This window comes from Rhinoderma darwinii, chromosome 5 (genome assembly GCF_050947455.1).
Source record: "Rhinoderma darwinii isolate aRhiDar2 chromosome 5, aRhiDar2.hap1, whole genome shotgun sequence".
NCBI lineage: Eukaryota > Metazoa > Chordata > Amphibia > Anura > Rhinodermatidae > Rhinoderma > Rhinoderma darwinii.
Genome location: NC_134691.1, coordinates 342561797 through 342578025, shown reverse-complemented (window position 1 = coordinate 342578025; position 16229 = coordinate 342561797). Strand labels below are relative to the sequence as shown.

Genomic DNA, 16229 nt, shown 5'->3' with positions numbered 1-16229 from the left:
TCGTAGAGGAGGAGGAGGGGGGGTGAGATCGTAGAGGAGGAGGAGGGGGGGTGAGATCGTAGAGGAGGAGGAGGGGGGGTGAGATCGTAGAGGAGGAGGAGGGGGGGTGAGATCGTAGAGGAGGAGGAGGGGGGGTGAGATCGTAGAGGAGGAGGAGGGGGGGTGAGATCGTAGAGGAGGAGGAGGGGGGGTGAGATCGTAGAGGAGGAGGAGGGGGGGTGAGATCGTAGAGGAGGAGGAGGGGGGGTGAGATCGTAGAGGAGGAGGAGGGGGGGTGAGATCGTAGAGGAGGAGGAGGGGGGGTGAGATCGTAGAGGAGGAGGAGGGGGGGTGAGATCGTAGAGGAGGAGGAGGGGGGGTGAGATCGTAGAGGAGGAGGAGGGGGGGTGAGATCGTAGAGGAGGAGGAGGGGGGGTGAGATCGTAGAGGAGGAGGAGGGGGGGTGAGATCGTAGAGGAGGGGGGGTGAGATCGTAGAGGAGGGGGGGTGAGATCGTAGAGGAGGAGGAGGGGGGGGTGAGATCGTAGAGGAGGAGGAGGGGGGGGTGAGATCGTAGAGGAGGAGGAGGGGGTGAGATCGTAGAGGAGGAGGGGGGGGTGAGATCGTAGAGGAGGAGGGGGGGGTGAGATCGTAGAGGAGGAGGAGGGGGGGGTGAGATCGTAGAGGAGGGGGGGTGAGATCGTAGAGGAGGGGGGGTGAGATCGTAGAGGAGGAGGAGGGGGGGGTGAGATCGTAGAGGAGGAGGAGGGGGGGGTGAGATCGTAGAGGAGGAGGAGGGGGGGGTGAGATCGTGGAGGGGGGGGACCCGTAGCCTTGTACTACTCCCAGTCACGGAGCGGCACGCTGATCAGGGCTGGATTGTGCTCGTATAAGTGGCCATGCTGTCACTCGCTGATCGTAGGCTGCCGTTGTGACGTCGCTATGGATGGCACGTGATTGCGCTGACCTGTGATTGGTCGCTTGTTTTTTCCCAGTTACACCTCTCCGTGTCACGCGCCGTACATTTCTAGTGCTGGAATCTTCCCGTTGATGACCTGACAGTTTTCCACTCCAGACTGCTACGTTGTATCTTCGCTGATCCATCGTAACAATGTATCAGTCCGGGCTGTTTAGCGCACTGTGCATTATCTAGGATGCATATAATTGTAACAAACTCTCAGCTGTGAGAAGTATAAGGTCACGACAGGTTTTTGGCTTCTGAATGTAAACAATGTTTCCCTTCACTGACCGAAAGCGGAGATCTTTAAAATGGTGATGGATTCAAAGTCTATTAAGTTGCTGAACTTTTTATTCTACAAGGGTTGAGCTTTATTTGCCCAAGACGGGGACGACCTCATTCAGGATTTGGGGACTTTTAAGGTCTATTCCGATTAAAACCTAATTGTAAACTGTTGATTCTCTTTAGCCAAGGAGGATTTTATACCAAGCGAAAATGGCAAAAGGAGGAGGACGAGCAGGAGGATCTGACGAAGGACATGGAGGACCCGACGCCGGTCCCCAACATGGAGGAGGTCATCCTCCCAAAAAATGGTAACGTCTATCTACTAGTCTGATGTTTTACGGTTTCTTCCTGCTGTGCGGCTTCTTACTGACGGATTTTTCTGTCTAGTGAATCCAAAGAAGGACAGTGAGCACACCCCGGTGAAGGGGGGCGTGGTGGCCGATTTAGGTGAGTCTCCGGCACACGACGACCTCCGGCTATGGTCTTCTCTCCCGATGTACAGCCCCCAGTGATCCCGGGGGAGGGGGGGGTATCAGGAACCTTTCTAAAAGTTACCGCAAAACGTATCTCTGCAGTGTAAATATTCTGCGCCGTTTTTATTTTCACATTTCTTTTGCAGATGAGCAGGAGGAGGAAGCGGTCGCTGCAAGTGGGAAGGTGAGAACAGATGGACTTCGTGTAGAGCGGCCATGGACGTCATGTCTTCATTTTTTTTTTTACAATCTCTAAAAACGGCTGAAGTAGTGACATGCTCGTCGTCTTCTTTTTCGCAGGCGTTTTTTTTTTTATGTGGCCGTTTAAAAACGGCCGCAGAAAAAAACTGCCAATCGGAACAGAACGCCGTATGTCCCCTTGAAATCAATGGGCAGATGTTTGCAGGCGTTCTGCTTCTATTTTTTTACGGGCCGAAAAATGGCAGAAAATAAGCCGCGTGCACGTACCCTTATAGTTCATGGCATTAGTATTCACCAACGCACTGAACTACAGTGATCGCACACGATAATGACTCCCACCATCCAATCTATACATCTATCAAATGCTCCATGTTGACTTTAAGGTAAATGTTATTTTTCTGATAGTTCCAAATCCCCTGCACATAGCCACGTGGTAATATGACGAATATTTGACTACCTGCAGCTACCACTAGGGGGAGCTCTACATACAGATGTATACAGCTCCCATAGAGTTACATGATAACATTCTGCTGCCTGCAGCCACCACTAGGGGGAGCTCACTATATATATACAGCGCCTATAGTGTTACATGATCTACTACCTGAAGCCATCACTAGGGGGAGCTCCCTACATAGGGATATATATATACAGCTCCCATAGTTACATTATAATATTCCAGCTGCGTGATCCTAGTAATCCCTGCGCCCCCATGTTTGTGGTGACCACCGGCAGGATGTTATTGGGTAACTATGGCTGTGTAAAGAGAAGTTGTTGCTCTGAGCCCTATAAAGATATATATTCTGAATCTGCACCGAGTTTTTCCGCCGTCGTGTCACGCGCTGATCTGGATCCCGGTGATTGAGTCTCGTTGTTTTGTGCGGTTTCAGGAAGATGAAGATCCCAGTCGAGGAGACCAGAGCCGGATGATTGACAACGGGGAAGATAACGTGACGGAGCAGACGAATCACATCATCATTCCCAGCTACGCCGCGTGGTTTGACTATAACAGGTGACGATCAGGCCATAGGCGCTGGTTTGGCGCAGCTCACGGCGTCTCCTTTATACACGGCGGTCACGTCAATCTCTCGTCTCTTCCAGTATTCACGTCATTGAACGCCGGGCGCTTCCAGAATTCTTCAATGGGAAAAATAAATCCAAGACTCCGGAAATGTAAGTGAGGACGTCCGGTGACGTGTTTTGTGCTGCTTTATGGGCCGGCTTTGACTTCCAGGGGGATGAAGATGGCGGCTGTGATCCAGTGCTGGGTTTTTGGGACCGGAGGGATCGGTAGGGATCTTTGTGGCGGTTCCATTATTGACTTGGTCTTCTCTTACTATAGATACTTGGCTTACCGCAACTTTATCATAGACACGTACCGGCTGAACCCTCAAGAGTATCTCACCAGCACCGCGTGCCGGAGGAACCTAACCGGAGACGTCTGTGCCGTCATGAGGTGAGACGTGCGGCTCGCACAGGACGCTCAAGGGGTTATATTCAGATTCTAAAGGGTTATTCCCGTCTGGCGTAGCCACGGGATAAATGTCTGGAAGCCGCGGGACTGGACGCCTTTGTTGAGACCCTGGTGAGGCGGCAGCTTCCAAAGGGAGAATGACCTGTAGGGTTGGGGGGGCCGCACGTGGACGCTGCGCGCGCTGGCTCCGTGCAGCTCATCTAGAGCAGGATGGTGGCGCTGCGGACATCGTGGCCACCTCTACGTTCAGTCTGTTTCTGTGTGTGTGTGTGTCAACGTCTCCTACAATTGCTTCTTGTTTCCCCACCATATTAGGGTCCACGCCTTTTTGGAGCAGTGGGGGCTTGTGAATTATCAGGTGGACGCAGACTCACGGCCTATGGCAATGGGGCCGCCCCCAACACCCCATTTTAACGTGCTGGCTGACACCCCATCTGGTCTGGTGCCCCTTCACATGAGGACCCCGCAGGTAGGACGCGTCTTCCTCAGGGCCTTACACATGAGGGGTCGGGGTGCTGACGACTTGTCTCGTACCTCCAGGTGCCGTCTGCTCAGCAGATGTTGAATTTCCCAGAGAAAAACAAAGACAAGCCGAGCGATCTCCAGAACTTCGGCCTCAGGACGGACATTTTCTCCAAGAAGACTTTGGCCAAGGTAGGAGTTTGGGCGTTTTTTCCCTTGGGCAGCGAGTGTCGTGTGGGCAGTGATTGAGGCTGGTACTGACCGGGACTTATGAGGTGTCTTTACTTGGCAGAGCAAATCTGCGAGCGCCGGGAGGGAATGGACGGAGCAGGAGACGTTGCTGCTCTTAGAGGTGAGTAGTGACACGTCTGGGCTGCTGTGACGTCCGTCAGGTCGGTGCCGACACTTGTCCCTCTCATTCACAGGCGCTGGAAATGTACAAGGACGACTGGAACAAGGTGTCAGAGCATGTTGGCAGCCGCACCCAGGACGAATGCATCCTTCACTTCCTCCGACTCCCCATAGAAGACCCGTACCTCGAAAACTCTGACTCTTCCCTTGGGCCTCTGGCCTATCAGCCGGTCCCCTTCAGCCAGTCCGGCAACCCAGTCATGAGCACAGTCGCCTTCCTGGCCTCGGTGGTAGATCCCAGAGTGGCTGCCGCCGCCGCTAAAGCTGCTCTAGGTAATTATCGCAGTGTCCCTTTAACGGGATTAGCGGTTATAAAGCAGAATCTCTGTATTATATATCATTCTGCGGTTTCTGCACTGCTTGCTGTCAGTGAATAGAAACATTGGCTACATCATGATGCTAAAAACCCACTAAGTGATGCTGATGGGTTTTTAGAAGACTGATCTGATGCACTGTAACGAACCATGCACTTGTCAGTTGGACAGGCTTAGAGCAGGAATGAAGCATGACGTATAATACAATGATTGAGCTCATGTGTCTCCCTTGTATTCTTAGAGGAATTCTCCCGGGTGCGTGAAGAGGTTCCCCTGGAGCTGGTGGAGGCGCACATCAAGAAGGTCCAAGAAGCCGCCAAGGCTCTAGGCAAAGTGGATCCTTCCTATGGACTGGAAAGCAGCTGCATAGCTGGGACTGCCACCGAGGAAGCAGAGAAATCCAGTAAGTGGGCTGATTTATATCCTATACAATGCAGTGTAAGGCCTAGTTCACACTGCGGGTTATTTTTTATTTTTTTTACGCCGATCCACGTCGGAAAACGGGCAAAATCGCTCCCATTGATTTCAATCGGAGGCGTTTTTCCACTCGCAGGAAAAAAAAGCGAAGTGTTTTCATCTCTGACCTCTCGCTGACAACAATGGTAGGCAGAAAAGCGGTTTTCGCTGCGTTTTTTGTTCGTGGCCGAAAAATGGCGCAAAGTGTGCAGGCAGGTCAATATCAGATTTTTCTGCCTGCAAATGCTCAGTGTGAACCCAGCCTAAGACTCTCCTGATGGGGTATGACTCCAGGCTTCACTGGTGCGACACTTGTGCTGCCACCATGTGGTTAATATTAGTACTACAAGTTTTTTTTTTTTCATTTGAAGCCAAACTATTAAACTTTACGTATTCAAGTGCGCAACTTCCTAAACAATCAGTGGACTTGAAAGTCTGAACTATTGAGCGTGCGTAAATCCAGCATTATCTGTAAATGATAGATTTATACCGTCTGTTTCCTTACATTGGTGGTGTAGTAATCTGGTTATTGTATTTCATGGGTAATAATCCAACCTCTTCTTTTGTAAAGGTGAACCTCCAGAAGAGGAGAAGATGGAAACTGAGACCCCGGAAGCCCCTCAGCCAGAAAAAGTGAGTGTCAAACTCCTTAAATCCTCTAGACAACCTCATTTCTGAAGGGAATTTGTTTTGTTGGAGGAGGGGACATGTGGCTTAGTCATGGAGGGGGTTCGGTGCTCCATTAAAATGCTGTCCAATAGGCTGTGATCAGGGGCGCATATTTCAATCACCTGCATCCTATAGAGCTGAACGTCTCTTCTGTGGGCGCAATCTATGCCAGGATAGCCCCTGGTCCCCTGCATCTGCCCTCATCCATCCATTTCTGCTATTGATGCAATAAAGTAACATCTGGGGTGTGGCAAAGTTGTCAATTGGGGCCTATGGGCGCAGCTATTTAATAAAGCCCTGAGCCCCTTTAACAGCATGGCATCCAGACAGAGCGAGTTACCAACCGGTGTCTTACCTGTTCCTAGACTGAAGTGAAGAGCGAGAAGGAAAGTGAAACGGAGTCTTGTGAGAAGCCGGAATCCTCCGCAGAGAAGAAACCGGAGGAGGAGGAGGGGGGCGAGGCGGCGCCGGAGGAGAAGACAGGTGAGGTGCAATGCGCTGCACGCGTCATGGCCGTATTCTGGGCGCTCTGTAGTTCAGTTTACATCGGTGTCTATTTAATCTGCAGTATAATGGATCTTATGCGATGATTATAAATCTCATGAGTTTGTTGCACCTTGCAGAGGAAGAAAGCGAGGAAACTAAAGAGAATGCCGACTCGATCAAGGAGTCCGACCCCGTGAAAAAGAAAATGGAGAACGATATGAATGAGAGCAACGTCGCTATGGCAGCCGCGGCCGCGCTGGCATCTGCAGCCACCAAAGCCAAGGTAAAGTCACACAATAAAGCCTCCAAATATATCAGTGATGATCCCCGTACACTGTCTACATATGTGCACGTCACTATGTCCATAGAGCGTCCACTATGTGATCTACCCATACAGAGTGGAATGCTACAGATAGTTATTATAGTACAGTATACAGGAGTATAATACAGGTGTAACTCAGGATCAGTAATGTATGTACACAGTGACTCCACCAGCAGAATAGTGAGTGCAGCTCTGGAGTATAATACAGGATGTAACTCAGGATCAGTACAGGATAAGTAATGTAATGTATGTACACAGTGACTCCACCAGCAGAATAGTGAGTGCAGCTCTGGAGTAGAATACAGGATATAACTCAGGATCAGTACAGGATAAGTAATGTAATGTATGTACACAGTGACTCCACCAGCAGAATAGTGCGTGCAGCTCTGGAGTATAATACAGGATGTAACTCAGGATCAGTACAGGATAATTAATGTAATGTATGTACACAGTGACTCCACCAGCAGAATAGTGAGGGCAGCTCTGGAGTATAATACAGGATGTAACTCAGGATCGGTACAGGATAAGTAATGTAATGTATGTACACAGTAACTCCACCAGCAGAATAGTGAGTGCAGCTCTGGAGTATAATACAGGATATAACTCAGGATCAGTACAGGATAAGTAATGTATGTACACAGTGACTCCACCAGCAGAATAGTGAGCGCAGCTCTGGTGTATAATACAGGGTGTAACTCAGGATCAGTACAGGGTAAGTAATGTAATGTATGTACACAGTGACTCCACCAGCAGAATAGTGAGTGCAGCTCTGGAGTATAATACAGGATGTAACTCAGGATCCGTACAGGATAAGTAATGTAATGTATGCAGTGACTCCACCAGCAGAATAGTGAGTGCAGCTCTGGAGTATAATACATGATATAACTCAGGATCAGTACAGGATAAGTAATGTAATGTATGTACACAGTGACTCCACCAGCAGAATAGTGAGTGCAGCTCTGGAGTATAATACAGGATATAACTCAGGATCAGTACAGGATAAGTAATGTATGTACACAGTGACTCCACCAGCAGAATAGTGAGTGCAGCTCTGGAGTATAATACAGGATGTAACCCAGGATCAGTACAGGATAAGTAATGTAATGTATGTACACAGTGACTCCACCAGCAGAATAGTGAGTACAGCTCTGGAGTATAATACAGGGTGTAACTCAGGATCAGTACAGGATAAGTAATGTAATGTATGTACACAGTGACACCACCAGCAGAATAGTGAGTGCAGCTCTGGAGTATAATACAGGATGTAACTCAGGATCAGTACAGGATAAGTAATGTAATGTATGTACACAGTGACTCCACCAGCAGAATAGTGAGTGCAGCTCTGGAGTATAATACAGGATGTAACTCAGGATCAGTACAGGATAAGTAATGTAATGTATGTACACAGTGACTCCACCAGCAGAATAGTGAGTGCAGCTCTGGAGTATAATACAGGATATAACCAAGGATCAGTACAGGATAAGTAATGTAATGTATGTACACAGTGACTCCACCAGCAGAATAGTGAGTGCAGCTCTGGAGTATAATACAGGATGTAACTCAGGATCAGTACAGGATAAGTAATGTAATGTATGTACACAGTGACTCCACCAGCAGAATAGTGAGTACAGCTCTGGAGTATAATACAGGATGTAACTCAGGATCCGTACAGGATAAGTAATGTAATGTATGCAGTGACTCCACCAGCAGAATAGTGAGTGCAGCTCTGGAGTATAATACAGGATATAACTCAGGATCAGTACAGGATAAGTAATGTATGTACACAGTGACTCCACCAGCAGAATAGTGAGTGCAGCTCTGGAGTATAATACAGGATGTAACCCAGGATCAGTACAGGATAAGTAATGTAATGTTTGTATACAGTGACTCCACCAGCAGAATAGTGAGTGCAGCTCTGGAGTATAATACAGGGTGTAACTCAGGATCAGTACAGGATAAGTAATGTAATGTATGTACACAGTGACTCCACCAGCAGAATAGTGAGTGCAGCTCTGGAGTATAATACAGGATATAACCAAGGATCAGTACAGGATAAGTAATGTAATGTATGTACACAGTTATTAGCGTTGGGCATAATGCACTCGGCTGTAGCTGTGTACACGGTCCGTTATTACGGCACGGACAGCCCGGGGAGTGCCATCCTTAGACCGTCCATAATCACGGACCGGGCACACACGAGTTTAATGAGCCCGGACCGCAAATGCGTCCCGTAAAATGACGTCCTAATTTTCTTGCCGTGTGGGCTCCGGGCAATTCATGGAAACCACGCTCGTGTGCATTGGCCCATAGGATATAATGTGCCCTATACTATCTGCAATTGCGGACACAAATGCACGGTCCTGGGCATGGGACCTTAGTCAATATGTGAACTGTAATGGTGGTCAGAGTTAGATCTGGCCTGGGACTAGTTGGGTACAATTAGCGTTGGGGTCTGGGCGTCCTGTAGAGGGTTTGTCCACTATTATAATTTGTTGTTTTCCCTATTGCCAGCACCTGGCCGCTGTGGAGGAACGTAAAATAAAGTCGCTGGTTGCGCTGCTGGTGGAGACGCAGATGAAGAAACTGGAGATTAAGCTGCGCCATTTTGAGGAACTGGAAACCATCATGGACCGGGAAAAGGAAGCGGTGAGTGATCTCTCGTGTCCGTGATGGGGGAGGGTCGGCTATTACTGCAGGTCACAGACTCTACAGAAGCCGAATATCAGTCGCCATGTATATCATCCCGATGCCGTCAGCGCTCTCAGACCCGTCTGTGCCGTTTTCAATGGCTCCCGTCCTCCACTGTCGCCCTGCGTTACCTCTGCTTTAGATTACTGACCCCGGACTCCGGGGCTCCCAGACCATTATCTGCCCTGTCTGTCATTCTTCTGATTGCTCCTGACAAACCGCAGTTCCCCTGCCCTGGAGCGGCGCTCACATGAAATGTCTGGTGACGTCCGGCGCTGCGCTGGAGAATCCTCAGCCACTCAACTTCACCACAGACTAGAAGTCGTCGCGTTGTGTTTATAGATTGAGGTTACATTGCGGAAGGAGCCGCCAAAGGACTTGGTAATTGCGCCGTATGTTCTCGCCTATGTAACCGTATCATCCCCCTCACCCTCCTGCCGCCTGCACCTCCCCCTTTTCTGGCCTTCCTACAGCCTCTATATAAATGTTCACAAACCTCAGTCACCAAAGAAATCCATCCAGAGTAATACAGCAAAGTCAGGCGGGGGGAGGGGGATGCAGCTGCAGGTTCTATGTCTGAGAGGGAAGGCAAAAGTAAGGAGACATAGGGGGGGCCCCGCTTTACTTCTAATAGACCCGACAGTCTCCAGATAATGTTTTATGACCGTTCCGTTTTTGATGACCCTGGTGTCCGTCCTCCCGTTTCAGCTGGAACAGCAGCGGCAGCAGCTCCTCACCGAGCGACAGAACTTCCACATGGAGCAGCTGAAATACGCAGAGATGAGGGCGCGGCAGCAAATGGAGCAGCAGCACGGACAGAACGCTCAACACCCCGCCGCCCCCCCGGCACCTGCAATGGGCCACATACCCCCTACCCACCCTGGAATAATGGGTCACCAGCAACAGCAGCCGCCATCACAGCCCCCTCCATATGGTGTACACCAGCAGATGCCCCCTGCCCACCCGCCACAGCCAGGCATGTATTCTGGGCATACGCAGGGTTGGGGTAAGTCTGAGCGTGTGACGTGTGGGGGGTCGCGCAGAGCACGCCACGTCTTCAGCTTCTTTCTCTTCTTTACTTTTATTTTTTTTGTTCCTCCCTCAGATTGTGAAACGTTTCTGGCTTTAGAGACTCGGAGGGAACATTACGTTCTATTCACACTGAGGATTGTGGCGGTCATCGCTCTCATAGTGCTGGCCGGACATGCTGCTTGTCCAGGGTTAGAAAAACATGGCCGCTGTCTTCCAGAAACAGCGCTGCACATGTCCTCAGGTTGTGTGTGGTATTGCAGTTTAGCTCCATTCACTTATATGTATCTCAGCTGTAATACCGGACACTACCCATGGACAGGTGTGGCGCTGTTTCTATAAGAAAGCGGCTGTGTTTTTCTTATCCTACACAACCCCTTTAAATAGAAATCATTCAGTATGTGGGTTACTCTCAGGATTATTATGCATGGTGGTAAGACCCCCCTTATTCGTTCACCCTAGGGGGGGGGGGGGGGTCTTATACCTGGGCCCTTGTAGCAGTGTCAGGCACCGTAATGTTAGACTTTTCTCAGTGTCCTTCAATATTCATTATATTTCCCCATAGTCCGCCCTGGGGACCGGCGTTAGACCGGGGGCCGCACCTGCATGGAGTTCCCCATTCTTTTCTGGGTTCGGTTTCCTTCAAAATGAAGAGCATCCGGGATGATGGGAGTTATACATTGTATGTCTAATAGGGGGTTAGAGATGTGGAGGCAGAGGTCTGATTGCTTGAATTTTTAGGCCCAAATCCTGAGGCTGCACTACTGAGAGATTCTTATGACACGTCCACATGTCAGCTGCGGTGTCGTCACCTTGTGTGGCTCCACATCCCGCTCCGTCTTCATTTCTCCGTCTCTCTCTCTTCATTGGTGGTGTGTGCACGTTGCTGTAGGTGGTGGCTCGGGTGATTGAGGGGTTCTCCTGATCTTGGGGTTTGGATCTCCTGGCTTTTCTTCTTTTTTGCTGCTGAAGTTTCGTTTGTCTAATCTTCGGTCTCGTCCTTTAAAGGGAATGTGTTGCCAGAAAAACATGTTTTGTTTTTTTTAGTTAAACAGTTAGTGTGTGGGTGATTAAACATTGTTCAAATTTTTTTTATTTTTTTTCACGAGTCAGGAAATATTATAAATTAGATTCTAATTTATAATATTTCCCAGCACTGGTCACTAGATGGAGCCATTCCCAAAATTGCAGCATTGCATGTGGTAAAGCAACCACATTGCTTTATGCTGCAAAATTGGGTAAAAAGCACTCGCTCTAGTGAGCTCTGAGAATCCCCCCCTCCTTTATCCTGGCTAGTGCCGGGAGAAACGAGGGGATTGAACGGTCTAACCTCCTACACTGTGTGTCGCCATTTTTTGAGCTAACACACAGTGTAGAAGGTTTACATACCGTAGTAAACACACTGAAACACGAACATACATAGAAATCTCTTACCTGCTCCTGCCGCCGCGGCTCCCTCCAGCCCGTCCGCTCCGTCTGCTGCCGCTGGTCCAAGTGCACAAGTCCGGAAGCCGCGACCGGAAGTAGTAATCTTACTGTCCGGCCGCGACTTCCGGTCCACAGAAAAATGGCGCCGGACGGCGCGCATTTCAAATTGGACTGTGTGGGAGCGGCGCATGCGCAGTTCCCACACAGACGGCGTACATGTTAGTGGATGGAACGGGCCCCGTTCGCAGTCCCTATGGGACTGTGGCTGCCGTATTCCATGTCTGTATGTGTCGTTAATCGACACATACAGAAATGGAAAAAAAAAATGGCAGCCCCCATAGGGAAGAAAAAGTGTAAAAATAAGAAAAAGTAAAACACAAACACACAAATGAATCCAAACGTTTTTAATAAAGCACTAACATCTTTAACATATAAAAAAAAAAATTGTGATGACACTGTTCCTTTAACTCTTGCAGGTCAGATGCCCGGACCAAGCTCCGTGTTGTCCGGACCACCTATGCCTGGACGGATAATGCCGAACATGCATCCAGCCGGACCGCCTCACCCTGCACCCCCTCCTCAGTCAGCGATGCCCCCGATGCCAAGCGGCATGATGGGACCACGACCACCTATGGCTCCAAATGGCATGTGTAAGCTCTTAACCCGCAATACACACACATTATAGAACCTAGTACACTGCATCTCCTGCCCTCCGAGCCCGCGCAACAGGAGGGGCCTCCGATCAGTGGTGCCCGCTCGCGGCTAGACACCCCCCCCCCCCCCAGTAGTGCTGAAATGGGAGTAAAACAGCGGACTGGTCACTGGGTGTTTGATATAAATCATGGACCATAGTGAAGCGCTCCACCTGCTGTAAGGGCCGCTCCACCTGCTGTAAGGGCCGCTCCACCTGCTGTAAGGGCCGCTCCACCTGCTGTAAGGGCCGCTCCACCTGCTGTAAGGGCCGCTCCACCTGCTGTAAGGGCCGCTCCACCTGCTGTAAGGGCCGCTCCACCTGCTGTAAGGGCCGCTCCACCTGCTGTAAGGGCCGCTCCACCTGCTGTAAGGGCCGCTCCACCTGCTGTAAGGGCTGCTCCACCTGCGGTCTGGTGACGCGGAGCAGTGTCCTCCTCGGAAGGTGGTACGGCCTTGCGGTCATATTACGCCACCTGCGCTCTCTGGCGCTTTTACACGGCACGTTTTGTTCTTCTGTTAGATCTTAAGATTACTAAACTATATTGTCTTCTCCTCGCAGACCCAACCCCTCCCCCGCAGCAGCAGCCGCCACCTCCACCCAGCGATGGACCAACTCCACCCCCCATGGTGCCTCCGGCATCGTCTGCGCCATAGAAGGGTCGGCGATCTCCCCGCATCTCTAGTCTGAGTGACGTGGTTTTACTTTAAAGGTTCATTTGTGTAACATCCGGCTCTGACCAATGAGGGGCGGCGTGCGCGCTCACGCTCTAGTATTTATTGGACAACGCGCCGGCACAGCAGCGATCCGTCAGGGGGTTGTTTTTTCTTCACCTGCCACCGAATCCTGTTGATCACCCCCAGTTTTTTTTATGACAATGGGCCGGGTTTTTCGTTTCCGTATTTGTGGCATTTTTCAGGTCGTGCTCCAGGATTTGTTGCATGTTTAATGTTCATTTCCTTTTTTTTTTTCCCCTCCCCCATTTTTATTTGTAATAAAACGTCATGAGTAAACCGGTGGTGCGCTGTTCTGCTGGGCTGGGGTGTTTCATGGTACTTGTCGGTTCTTTGTCCACCAGGGGGCAGCGTTTAGAGCCTGGTCAATAAATGGACGCTAATTGTAGTTTGTTTTAATTGTCGCCCGATCCAGCGGCTGGAAAGGGGGAGACGTAAATATATATAATGTCTTAGTCAGAAATCTACCTCTGCCGGGCAGCTGATGTGTGTTCTCTGGGGTATTTAGGGGAGAATAATTTTGGGGTGAGGAGACGGTAGGAACATGGTTGTCCGTAAATACTATTGATGTTTGTCCTCTGCAGCCTGGGTACATCTCCTCTTCATTAAGGAACTCCTATATATCCTATAAATGGAGGTACATCATATCTTGTACTCCAGTCACCTCCAAAGCTGCAGTCACTAATCTTCCATTACATCAGGTTTTGTTTGTTCTCCAGTCACCTCCAGAGATACATTTATAATTCTCCAGGATTCTTCTTAGGTTCTGCTGCCCAGGAGCAAACATTTTGCCCTAATGGATTAGTGTCTGGACAGAGCATCACCTGCTGTATTGCATTCGGGGAGACGTATAGTTCATACCAACCATTGTGCAGTAGTCTGGTATAGAGAATGCTACATCTTCCACAATGCAGCTCAGTGTGTTGTGAGCTCTCGTCTAATCTGTTTAGAGTGCAGTCAGCACAGTGTAGCAGAACTGTGAATGCAGCTCTGGATGTAACTGGAGTAGAAGACGAGATGTAACTCTGGATCAGTACAAGATGAATGAAGTTACAGATTTTACCTGTGACACGAGCGGAGCTGCTGCGCTCCTGAGGACGTAGTAATGATCTGTCTGTGCCTAGTGAGATCTGCAGAGCGTTGCTCCTTATACCTCCTCTACACTACTGCTTGCACTTTTCTTCCCGTCTTTCCTTCAGTTTCTGTTTTCTCTCTGTTCTGCATCAATATCCGGTTTTATTTTTTCCTCCTGGACTCGGCCGAAGTGAACACTTTAGTGATTTAATCTTGGAGCGTGCCCCTCCCCCTCTGTCTCTGCCCCTCTGTCTCTGCCCCTCCCCCTCTGTCTCTGCCCCTCCCCCTCTGTCTCTGCCCCTCCCCCTCTGTCTCTGCCCCTCCCCCTCTGTCTCTGCCCCTCCCCCTCTGTCTCTGCCCCTCTGTCTCTGCCCCTGCCCCTCCCCCTCTGCCCCTCCCCAGACGTAATAAACTTGTCGCTCGCTGCGTTTGTTTTTAAGCCAACTTGTCGGACGTGTTCGATGACCCGGATCCTGACGTTCAGCCGCTGAGATTTGTTAAATAAAATACGGTTTCTTTTGTAGAAATTTTCTTGTGCTGATTTTTATTTATTTTTTAATATTTTGTAAATTTTGTAAAATTGTCGGTTATATAGGAAAGCTGGGTGACCCCCAATATTTCCTGTGTTCTTAATGTCTCGTCATCCAGCTTTCTCATAGTCCTGAATGGCAAACTTGTCCAGTTACGCAGCGCGGGAGACTTATCGACTTTGTAACAATCTACTGAAGGGTCGTCCAGGGTTAGAAAAACATGGCGGCTTTCTCTCTGAAACGGCACCACCCCTGTCCACAGGTTGTGTGTGGTATTGCAGCTCAATTGAGCTCTGCTGCAATACCAGGACTAACCCATAGACAACTGTGGCGTGGTTTTTCAAAGCAGCCATGTTTTCCAATCCTGTACAATTCCTTTAAGGATTTTAGACTTGATTCATAGCTCAGCCCTGAAGGCCAGCCCGTGTTAGTGGACAGGACATTGTTGAACCGGACAGTCGTATTGGAGGTTGATCAGGCACTATAGTAAAATAAAAACCAGAGTGCAGGGGCTATGCATTTCTATGAAGTCTGAGTGACTCTGTGACTAACTGATGGCTCCACAGCGGGTAAAGATGGCGGCTGTATCTTGTTGCTTGCTGGACCGAGCGTTACAGGGAATCTTATCAGAAAATTACCGCTTGTTAACTGTAAGTAAAGTTCAACTTGTATTTATTCTCCGACGTCATGATGTGAACTTTTACCATTTTCACTCTGACCTGAGTCTCACAATAGGCTAACTCTTCCTGTCACTCTTTACCGTGTGCTGTGATCCCGGAGGCGGCGGTCTGCTCATTGTCAGGGGGCGGCGGTCTGCTCATTGTCAGGGGGCGGCGGCGGTCTGCTCATTGTCAGGGGGCGGCGGCCTGCTCATTGTCAGGGGGCGGCGGCGGCGGTCTGCTCATTGTCAGGGGGCGGCGGTCTGCTCATTGTCAGGGGGCGGCGGCGGTCTGCTCATTGTCAGGGGGCGGCGGTCTGCTCATTGTCAGGGGGCGGCGGCGGTCTGCTCATTGTCAGGGGGCGGCGGCGGTCTGCTCATTGTCAGGGGGCGGCGGCGGCGGTCTGCTCATTGTCAGGGGGCGGCGTTACAATGAAAGGTGACCGGCTGAAGCAAATAAGATGACACTATTGACAGTAGGTGATAGACCGCGCCGCTTCTCCCTGTGACAACCGCACATCACAGAGCATGGTCGCTACACTCTACTGCAGAGGGGGGGGGGGGGTCACAGGGGTGGAGCTACAATAAGCACAGCCCTTGTAACGAGCCGTGCGCCTCATCCATAATTACATCTGGACTGACTTGTTCACCAAGAAGCCTCTTACAGCAAGCAGAGATCTTGAAAATGAAGGAATTAAAACAGTATATTGGAACACTAATGATTCCCTATAGGAAAAAAAAACGTTTATTTGCTGAAACCGGAACATTCCCTTAATATTGTAGCCCTCGACTCCTCCATTTAGTGGCTTCCAATGGCTCCTGATAACTGTCAGGGAATGTTCACAGCGGTAGCGAAATACGTCTGACATTACGGAGCCGTTTTTCAGACCTTTTTTTTTTTTTTTGTTTT

The 16229-nt window shown here is 49.9% G+C and overlaps 1 protein-coding gene across 3 annotated transcripts in view; it reads left to right on the top strand.

Moving 5' to 3' along the window:
• Positions 1-14658, top strand: part of SMARCC1 (SWI/SNF related BAF chromatin remodeling complex subunit C1) — a 28833-nt gene extending 14175 nt beyond the window's left edge. The window contains exons 11-28 of one of the 3 annotated variants that reach the window (XM_075827895.1): positions 1406-1530; positions 1610-1669; positions 1842-1879; positions 2784-2905; positions 2995-3066; positions 3236-3349; positions 3683-3836; positions 3908-4021; positions 4122-4181; positions 4255-4513; positions 4796-4957; positions 5582-5643; positions 6045-6162; positions 6303-6448; positions 8999-9133; positions 9884-10181; positions 12109-12276; positions 12885-14658. In XM_075827895.1, coding sequence (XP_075684010.1) covers positions 1406-1530; positions 1610-1669; positions 1842-1879; positions 2784-2905; positions 2995-3066; positions 3236-3349; positions 3683-3836; positions 3908-4021; positions 4122-4181; positions 4255-4513; positions 4796-4957; positions 5582-5643; positions 6045-6162; positions 6303-6448; positions 8999-9133; positions 9884-10181; positions 12109-12276; positions 12885-12979 — 2302 coding nt within the window. In that variant the 3' untranslated portion in view covers positions 12980-14658. Of the gene's footprint in view, positions 1-1405; positions 1531-1609; positions 1670-1841; positions 1880-2783; positions 2906-2994; positions 3067-3235; positions 3350-3682; positions 3837-3907; positions 4022-4121; positions 4182-4254; positions 4514-4795; positions 4958-5581; positions 5644-6044; positions 6163-6302; positions 6449-8998; positions 9134-9883; positions 10182-12108; positions 12283-12884 lie in introns of all 3 variants that reach the window. The other 2 variants (XM_075827896.1, XM_075827897.1) reach the window with 2 other exon arrangements.
• Positions 14659-16229: the final 1571 nt, after the last annotated feature.